The sequence below is a fragment of the Solanum dulcamara genome, chromosome 11 (genome assembly GCF_947179165.1).
Source record: "Solanum dulcamara chromosome 11, daSolDulc1.2, whole genome shotgun sequence".
In the NCBI taxonomy this organism is placed as follows: domain Eukaryota; kingdom Viridiplantae; phylum Streptophyta; class Magnoliopsida; order Solanales; family Solanaceae; genus Solanum; species Solanum dulcamara.
The window spans coordinates 49315957-49326280 of NC_077247.1; the positions used below are offsets into that span (position 1 = coordinate 49315957).

The window sequence follows — 10324 nt, forward strand, 5'->3', positions numbered from 1 at the left end:
CTGTTTGTAGATGGAGATGCTCTGCCAATCGAGCTAATCCCATTTGTCATGTTTTTTTTAGAATGAAGCAATTTCAATCGATCAGTATATATCACTGTATAATCAAGGGACAGAATTATCTCCTATCACTTCAAGAAACCATTTTGCAGTTGTTCTAAAGCTTGAGAAGTAGTACTTCGTCCATTGAAACACAAGCAATAGGAGATCAGCTTGTGCTCCATTTGAGACAGAAGCGGAAATGGAATTATTTTACTATTTAATTAAGCAGTGTCAATTTTGTGGTGGTTGTGGACTTGTTGCATGAAACTCGAATATGGAAGAAATCTTCAAACTTTTGAGTGTTCATAAATTATTTTCTATATATAAAAAGGGAATGACCTATTCTACCTTATACCCTCTTGTAGATCCATACACAGATGAACTTTATCAAATTCAAACTTCACCATCAAACAGGGGACCGGAGTTTAGCTATCTAGTAATCCACTCTCCCTTTTCTCAAAACAGAACATTAAATATGGAGATGTGGATTTCTAATGGGAAGGATTTGCTTCAAAGGAAGAGTTGACAATTACTGGTATCAGAACAGAATAGTCAATTTAACATTTTTATAGCGGCTCAAGTGAAAGCGATTATTATTATAATTAGCATACATATAGCTTGTCCCTTTAAATGAATGGCCAAAGCAGAAAGAAATCCCAACTTCAAACCTAAAACCCAGAGAATCCTTTTCGTCTTACTGCTCGATTCCCCAGCAGAATACGGCTCATATCCTCAAAATTGGTCAACGGGTGTGTGTCGGAATCTCCAAAAGTAGTGTATTTTTTAAGAATTCGACACAGATGCGATATCGAAATTGAAGATTCCGCACAACATAAATTTTCACTCTAAAAACTTGTACTATGTACTTATTTATATACCATCTTTTCATTTTAATTATATAAATCTTCAAAATAAAATAAAATATTGATAATCGATTTTCCAAATCCCATAAAAGTTAAACGAATTAATTTTCATACCGAATTCGTCTATTCTTTTTAAGAAGAAAACAGAGTGTCTTTTTCTTCTTCTTCTTAGTTGTTGTTAATAGATAACATCTTTATTCCCAGATGTGGAGTTTAGTGATCTTTAGTCCAAATAACCTCAGATCAAGTAAAGACAAGTTATAGTGTCTTTACACCCAAGTCCCAACCGTGCCTAGGCTCAGATAAATTTGACTTCAAACACTCATTCTTATCTAACATATAGTATTAGAGAAAGGAAAAAACAAAAAACCAGATCATTGTCCAAAAATGTTCTGAATAGTTTTTTGGACTTTCTAATAAACTTGATACCTTACTAAGAGATAACTTGTTAAATTACTTGGAAAATTCCAACTATGTTCATTCTTGTTTTTAGTCCCTTTATTTGGTTATTAATTGTAAATTGAGCTGTGACTCTTTTAAGTGCTTCTTGATGTTTGTTATTATGATTTAAGAAAATGGGATTCAGACAAGCTTGGAAAATTATTTTGTTCACTCTTATTTCTTGCTGTATCATTCAATCATCTTACTGTAATGCCTCAGACACAATTCAGCAATCCCGAAAACTCTTACTAGGGGAAACATTAACATCTGCTAGTCAGGTTTTTGAATTTGGATTCTTTACTCCTTCCAATTCCGATAAAAGGTACCTGGGGATATGGTTTAAAAATATCCCTCCTATTAAAGTTGTGTGGGTTGCAAACAGAGAAAGTCCACTTAAAGTTTCTGATTCTGCCGCGAGTCTATCAATTAGCGAAAATGGAAACTTGGTGCTTCTTGATGGTACACAGAATGTTATCTGGTCAAGCAATGTGTCTGTCCCCACTAATAACACAGTTGCAGTTGTTCTCCTGGACAGTGGGAATTTGGTGCTTAAAGATTATGTCTCGGGACAATGCTTCTGGGAGAGTTTTGATTATCCTTGTAATACTTTCTTGCCAGGAATGAAAATAGGTTTTAACAGGATAACCGGGGAGAAATGGCTCTTGTCTTCTTGGCAGAAGGAAAATGATCCCTCATTGGGAAATTTTTCTGTTGGAATCTCGGAGCAACTTCCTCCTCAGTTTTTTATATGGAACAAATTTACTCCTTACTACAGAACTGGGGAGTGGAATGGACTGAAGTTCATTGGTTTGCCCTATATAGATTCAGCAGCCTATATAATTCAGTTTGTTTGTCCGCCAGACTTTCAAGAGGGAACCACGTATTTCACCTTTCTTCCAAATACTTCATTCCTAACTTTCGTGGAACTTCAGTCTACGGGGTCTGTTCAAGTTGTTCAGTGGACCGATGGAGATCCAGCTTGGGAAGTTTATGCTACAATGGTACATGCACCATGTGATATATATAACACATGTGGACCTTCAGCGGTCTGCAACAAGAATAAATTCCCAATTTGCAGCTGCTTAAGAGGGTTCGTGCCACAGTCTAGTGACGAATGGAACAAAGGAAACTGGACAGGTGGTTGTGTGAGGCGAACTGAATTACAATGTCAGCAAAAGGGAAATAGCTCGTCTCCAGGGGTTGGACTGCAGGACGGATTTTGGAAGTTTAGTGGACTGAAACTCCCTGATCTTGCTGTTATTTTTCGCCTTGACAGTGCAAGTGAATGTGAAAGATTGTGTTTAAACAATTGTTCTTGCACTGCTTATGCTTATGTGGCAGGAATAAGGTGTATGGTGTGGTCTGGTGATCTTTTAGATATGCAGGATTATTCGTATTCTGGGGAAGATCTTTTCCTTCGGCTTGCCAACTCAGAGTTAGGTACCTACTACATTAATTTGGTTTACACTAACTTTACGATGTAATCCATCTACTGCAGTAGCTTATTAAAATGTTTTTCAGTTTTTCCAGGTAAGCGGAAGCTTAAAAGAGCAGTAATCATATGTTCTGCAGTATTTTCCTGTTTATTTTTTGGGTTTGCTCTATTTTGTTTGCTCAAGAACAAGATTTATCAAACAGGTAATGATTTATGTCCCTCCGTAAAGCTAACAAGAGAAAAAAATACTTGTGACAAATCAAACTACCTTAATGGTTTAGTTGACAAGCTACACAACGGACGTCTAGCCTGATCTTTAGATTATTTAATTTGTGTTAACAGGACAGAAGAGAAAAGGAGCCAGAAGCTTTAGTCTGGGTGATTCATGCAACATTTCAAAAGACTTCACAATGGAAAGTTTTTGGGTTGGAAATTTAAAGAAAGAAGATCCAATTGAACTTCCACTGATTGAATTTGAGGTAATTGCCACAGCAACAAACAACTTCAAAGTAGAAAACAAACTAGGGGAAGGAGGATTTGGTCCAGTTTTTAAGGTAACTACACATAGCTTAAGGGCCCTTCCCCGGACCCTGCGCATAGCGGGAGCTTAAGTGCACCGGGCTGTCTTTTTTTTTTTTTTACACTCTTGTTCTAGCATTTAACCTAATATGTGATCACATGCACACAAATTCATCATGGAACTTGTACTATATATGATTTGATTATTAAAATTATGAATTGTAAAAATATATGTTCTGATCATTGGACTTTTAATTGGTGAACTCTGAATAGGGAAAGCTGAAAGGTGGACTAGAAATAGCAGTGAAAAGACTTTCTAATCGAACGGGGCAAGGCATAGAGGAGTTCAAGAATGAAATAGTATTGATATCAAAACTCCAGCACAGGAATCTTGTACGACTCCTGGGATGCTGCATTGAAGGGGAAGAACTACTTATAATCTATGAGTACATGCTAAATAGAAGCTTGGATAAATTTCTTTTTGGTATGGCTGCTCCTGTTTTCCTCTCTTCTAATTCTTTTCTCCATCTCTTAGAGTTAGAATAAAGTTTTCGCTTTGCTAGATTTTCCTAAAACACAAATGCACCTGGATAGCTGAAAATATAGTTGCCATCATGTACAACTTATCTAAGGGAGGTGATACTTTATTAACTGTTTGTACATTAATGATCAGATGCATCACAAAAAGAACAGCTAGATTGGCCTAAACGGTTAGACATCATTCAAGGTGTTGCTAGAGGGCTATTATATCTACACCGAGATTCCTGTTTGAACATTATCCACCGGGATTTGAAAGTAAGCAATATTCTTTTGGATGAGGAGATGAATCCAAAAATTTCCGACTTTGGTTTAGCAAGGACGTTTCAAAAGCAGCAGCAACTAGTGCATACTCACCGTGTAGCTGGAACATAGTAAGTAGAACTCTATTGGCATCCTCATCCTGCTACCCTGTGCGATCCAACTTTAAATTATAAAAAACATCTTTTGTATCGATTTTACTTTCTGAAAGCATATTTTTTGGGCAACAAATGCAGTGGATACATGTCTCCTGAATATGCTTTGAGAGGGGTATTCTCAGAGAAATCTGATGTCTTCAGCTTCGGAGTGTTGTTACTAGAAATCATAAGTGGCAAGAAGAATTCAAGTTTCCATTACGTTGAAGAAAATCTTAACCTCCTTAACTATGTTAGCGCACACTCTTTGTCTGATGCTGTCTTGATCAATTTCACTCATATATATTTATGTCTTGAGTCTCGTGACAGTGTGTATCACTATTGCAGGCATGGAAATTGTGGAGTGAACTAAGGGGATTAGACTTTATGGATGGGACATTGATCAACTCGTTTTCTTCAGAAGAGATAACGCGATGCCTACACATTGGCCTTCTATGCGTTCAGGAGCATCCTAGGGACCGTCCAACGATGGCTGACATAATTCTCATGCTAAACAGTGAAATGAAATGCTCAAGTCCTAAGCAACCCACATTTAAGTTTGAAACATACTTGGATCTTGGCGGATCAGCAAAAGATAACGAGAGATGTTCCCTTAATGACTTCACTGCATCCTTGTCTCAAGGACGATAAAACATGTTAATGTACATTCTTAAAGTTGTTAATCAAGTCATTAGCCTCCTCGGAGATATGTTATTCCTTTCACCCCCCCAATTTTTTAAAACCAATCTTCTACTAAATTTCTTCAGCACCATATGCTGTGTAATTATGCTGAATATAATACCAAAAAGTAGAATCCAACTTAATTTCAAAGTACTCTAATGTCCTTGTTAAGATCAAGGGTAAAGATACCCTATGTTTTACCTTTCTTTTTTTTAATAATTATTCCAGATGCTTATTTTGTCTTTTCTTTATCATAAAAAACTAGAGCTGTCAATATGTGTTGATCCGTTTAGACCACGTTGGTTTTGGAATTTGACGGATTAGATTAGGCTGATTCATTATTTTGGTGGGCCAGAAAATATCAAGCCCAACTCATTACTATGTGGACAACGGGTTGTGCTAGGCAAAAAAATATTTTTTAGTTATGTAAATATCTTGGGTACAACATGCAGCCTTACCTTGTATTTCTGTCAGAGATTGTTTTCAAGGCTTGAACCCATGATTTTCTGGTCACATGACAACAATTTTACCAGTTATTCCAAGGCTCCCTTTCAACTAATAATAATATAAATAGAAATATTCACTTATAATATTTATATAAGATCGTTTAAGTAGATTTTGAGTTTGAATGTTTGTTGTTATTTACTTATTTTTATTTTTTAATAATTTTTTTATTTGGAACATACAGGGAGGCTTCAAGATTTTGAGTGTTGTAGGAGTATTGCGGTCGAAGAGGTTAAGGCTGTTGTGCGTAGGATGCGCTGGGGGAGAGCGACTAGACCTGACGAGATTCCAGGGGAATTTTGGAAGAGCGTGAACTCGGTAGGTTTGGAGTGACTGACGGTTATTTAATGCCATCTTTAAGACGACAACGATGCCCGAATATTGGAGGACGAGCGTAATGATCCCTCTATACAAAAACAAGGGGGATATCCAGAGCTGCAATAACTATAGAGGTATCAAGCTTCTAAGCCATACTATGAAAGTGTGGGAAAGAGTGGTGGAGGTGAGGGTTGGGAGAGGCGTGTTTATTTTAGAGAATCAGTTTGGATTTATGCCGGGACGCTCAACTACAGAAGTCATCCATCTTATGAGGAGACTGGTGGAGCGGTATAGGGAGAAGAAGAGGGACTTGCATATGGAGATGTTTGAAGGCTAAAGGTGTATCTGTGGCGTACATTAAGGTGATCAAGGACATGTATGAGGGTGCCAAAATCAGGGTAAGGACAGTAGGAGGGGACTCAGAGCACTTCCCAGTTGTGATGGGGTTGCATCAAGGATCAGCCCTTAGTCCGTTTTTATTTGCCTTGGTGATGGATGGATTAATGCGAAAAATTCAAGATGAGGTGCCATAGTGTATGCTTTTCGCGGAAGACATACTCCTGATCGATGAGATTCGTAGCAGAGTTAACGCTAAGCTAGTGGATTGGCGACATACCTTGGAGTCTAAAGGGTTTAAGCTGAGTAGGACCAAGACAGAGTACTTAGAGTGCAAGTTCAGTGAGACACCTTGGGAGGTTGGTGCAGAAGTTAGGCTTGGTGACCAGGCCATCCAAAAGAAAAGTAGTTTCAAGTACCTTGGGTCTATCACACAAGCCAGCGGGAGATTGACGAGGATGTCACACATCGTATTGGGGCAGGGTGGATGAAATGGAGGCTCGCTTTCGGTGTGCTATATGACAAGAAGGTGTCATCACAACTTAAGGGCAAGTTCTACAAAGTGGTGGTTAGACCGGCTATGTTATATGGGGTGGAGTGTTGGCCAGTTAAGGTCTCTCACATTCAAAAGATGAAAGTAACCGACATGAGAATGTTGAGATGGATGTGTGTGCATATCAGGAGTGACAGGATTAGAAATGAGGCTATTCGGGACAAGGTAGGAGTGGCTCGGTGGAAGACAAGATGCGGAAAATGCGATTGAGATGATTTGGACATGTAAAGAGGAGAGACACAGATGCCAGTGCGGAGGTGTGAGAGGTTGGCCATGGATGGTTTTAGAAGAGGTAGAGGTAGGCCGAAGAAATATTAGGGAAAGGTGATTAGACAGAACATGACGCAGTTAAAGCTTAACGAGGACATGACCTTAGATAGGAGGGTGTGGAGGACCCATATTAGGGTAGAAGGCTAATACATAGTCTCGTTATTCTTCCGTATTAGTAGGCGCATTAGCGCACTATAATTTCTTGTGCTCTGACTTCTATTATTATCTCTCTAATACTTTTTGTACTTTGATTACTTTACTTTATCTGTGTCGCTTTCGTTATTCATTATTTGCTTTTCCATATCGCTTTGAACTTCTTAGCCTTATCTGACCTCTTTTTATGCTTCTTTTGAGCCGAGGGTCTCTCGGAAACAGCCGTCCTACCTTAATAGGAATAAGGTCTGTGTACACTTTACCCTTCCCAAACCTACGTTGTGGGATTTCACTGAGTTGTTGTTGTTTTTGTTTTACAGGACTACCTAACCCACATTGCTCCAACCTCACTGGCCAACATGTTTACTCGGAACGAGCTAAAAACATTATTCTCAAATGATATCCAAAAATCTTAATCCTTGAATCACGGATTGGGCCAATTAGGGATTTTTACAAAACTCTGTCCACTTCTTTAAGAGTATTATCATAAATAACAACACCTTTTGTTTTTCTTTAAAAAAACAACAGATTATTTTACAATTTTAGTATTTGAATGATCATATTGTTGTCTAAAAGATAAACAAACCCACAAATTAAGGGATTATGTTTCTGATTAAAAAAATAAATATGAGTACATAATCGTTTGAGAATGTTATTATTATGATGATTCCCGTCCAGCTGTATAGTATAGGTGTCTGCTGAGGAATGTATATCTTTATCTACCGTGTTTTCTTAATTAATTAATTAATTCTCTTTGGATTCTATAAAAAAAAATCACACAATTATATGTTTCCCTTTTACATTATACAATATCCATGTACTTTAACCCCTTGCGCTAATAAGATGATTCCTAATAATATTCCTTATATACAGTTCCAACTTACTACTAAATAACATGTTAACCATATAGGTTGTTAGCAAGCTAATTGTGTAGTTATTGAGTTAGTTAGCATCTATAAAGTAGTTAGTTGCAATATGCTTAGTTATCAGTTAGTTACATAATTCAGTTAGTAGTGAGCTATATATATAGCTGGTAATGTGTACAGGATCACACACAATTGTAATGTAAAAGTTGAGTACTAATCTCAAAATATCTCTCTCCTTTCTTCCTCTTCTTCTTCATTTCATTCTTCTTAATCTTCTGTATGAGATTTATGATAACTAGCTCCCATTAATGGAGTTATCATGATATTAGAGCCTGCGATCGTATGAGGATTAAAGTGTAGCAACGATCACTAGATGCTCAGATCTCGCCATTGAAGGTGATATTGCAAGGAAGTGTCGAAAGATCGATCTATTCAGAAACTTCAGCTAAGCTACAATGGTGATTAGTTCATCAAGTGAAGGATCTGATAGTGTACCTGCTAGAACTGCAACAATTCCTGTAATCGATCACAATCATCCACTTTTTCTACAAACTACTGATACTCCAGGTAGTTCTTTAATCTCTCTTCAACTTACAGGATCTGAAAACTATGCATTATGGAGTATTAGAATTGGACTTGTAGGTCGCAGCAAATTAGGATTTGTGGATGGTCGATTTCCTAAGTTTAAGTTTGAACCAGAGTTACATGATCAGTGGGAAAACTGTAATGATGTAGTATTGTCATGGATTATGAATGCTGTGAGGCCTGGTTTCCTGAGTTCTATAGTGTATGCTTCTGATGCACGAAAAGTATGACTTGATCTTCGAGAGAGATTTGATACTGTCAATGAATTTAGAATATTTCATCTACACAAAAAAAATCATACTTTCACTCAGGGAACAATGACTATTGTTGATTACTTTACTAAACTGAGAGACCTCTGGGATGAATATGTACTCATGCCATGTCCTTCATGTCCTTGTCCTGAGTCAAAAAAAAATGGTGAGCACTGTGAGTACTAGAGATTTTTGCTCTAGAAAGCAACAATACATGGAGTATAGTGGACTTACCTCCTGGCAAGACACCCATTGGGTGCAGATGAATCTATAAAATAAAATACTTGGCCTCAGGAGAAGTAGAGAGATTCAAGGCCAGAATTGTGGCCAAAGATACAGTCAAAGAGAAGGACTTGACTATGGGGAGACATTTAGTCCAGTTGCCAAGATGGTCACAGTCAGGTCAATTGTAGCTCTGGCTACTTCTAAAGGATGGTATGTGTACTAAATGGATGTCTATAATGCTTTCCTCAATGATGATCTATTAGAGGAGGTCTACATGGATATTCCTAGTGGATTTGCTAGACAGGGGGAGACTCATAAGGTGTGCAAACTCCAAAAGTCATTGTATGGTCTTAAATAAGCACCACGACAGTGAAACTTGAAATTAACAGAAGCATTAATTCATATGATATTTAAGCAAAATCACTATGATTATTCACTATTTACAAAGCTTGTTGGCAATGACACTGTGATTGTGTTAGTGTATGTGGATGATCTATTAATTAGTGGAAGTAATCATCAGTTGGTATGCACCACAAGGCAGGATATTTAGAAAAGATTCAAAATGAAGGATCTAGGAGAGCTGATTTTTTTTTTTGGAAATTGAGTTCTATAGGTCTAACAAAGGTATTCTAATGACACAAAGAAAATATGCACTAGAATTGATCTCAAAATCTGACCTAGGGGGAGCTAAACCTGCCTGCACACCTTTGGACATGAATCAAAAGCTCATATCTGTTCAATATGATGAGAACATTTACAAGAGAGTAGCTGAAGATGACAAATTACTTACAGATCCTACAAAGTATCAAAGATTGGTAGGAAGATTATTATATCTTACCATGACAAGGCCTGACCTTGCTTTTTAAGTACAAGTATTAAGCCAATTTATGCATTGTCCTAAGCAGTCACACATGGATGCAACTTTGAGAGTAGTTAGATATGTCAAAGAGGCACCTGACTTAGGCTTGTTTATGCCAGCAGAAGATACAAACAAACTCATAGCCTATTGTGACTCTGACTTGAGAGCTTGCTTGGAAACTAGAAGATCAGTCAAAGGGTACTTGGTAAAGTATGAAGGCGCACTCATCTCATGGAAGTCAAAAAAACAAGAGACAATGTCAAGAAGTTCAGCTGAGGCAGAGTTCAGGAGCATGACTGTTTATGCAGCTGAGATTACTTGGCTAATAGGATTGTACAAAGAATTGGGGATCAGTATAAGCCTTTCATCAAACCTAATTTTCAGCTAATCCCATATTCCATGAGAGAACTAAACACATTGACATTGATTGTCATTTTGTAAGGGAAATGATTGGTCAAGAAATGCTGAAGATTGAACACATAAACACTAAAGAT

At 37.5% G+C, this 10324-nt stretch overlaps 1 protein-coding gene across 1 annotated transcript; it reads left to right on the forward strand.

The window, feature by feature from the left end:
- The first annotated feature begins 1477 nt into the window (after window positions 1-1477).
- Window positions 1478-4993, forward strand: LOC129872679 (G-type lectin S-receptor-like serine/threonine-protein kinase At1g61500). The gene is made up of 7 exons (XM_055947608.1): window positions 1478-2783; window positions 2874-2981; window positions 3121-3332; window positions 3571-3781; window positions 3971-4208; window positions 4332-4482; window positions 4578-4993. Exons 1-7 carry the CDS (start codon window positions 1478-1480, stop codon window positions 4878-4880), a joined length of 2529 nt encoding a protein of 842 aa, XP_055803583.1. The 3' UTR covers window positions 4881-4993.
- The last annotated feature ends 5331 nt before the right edge of the window (window positions 4994-10324 follow it).

Excerpts from the sequence above, each read along its gene's own strand:
- LOC129872679 (XM_055947608.1), top strand. The coding sequence starts at position 1,478 with ATGGGATTCAGACAAGCTTGGAAAATTATTTTGTTCACTCTTATTTCT. Across the intron at positions 2,784-2,873 it reads GCTTGCCAACTCAGAGTTAG|GTAAGCGGAAGCTTAAAAGA; the intron begins GTACCTACTACA and ends CAGTTTTTCCAG. Across the intron at positions 2,982-3,120 it reads GAACAAGATTTATCAAACAG|GACAGAAGAGAAAAGGAGCC; the intron begins GTAATGATTTAT and ends TTGTGTTAACAG.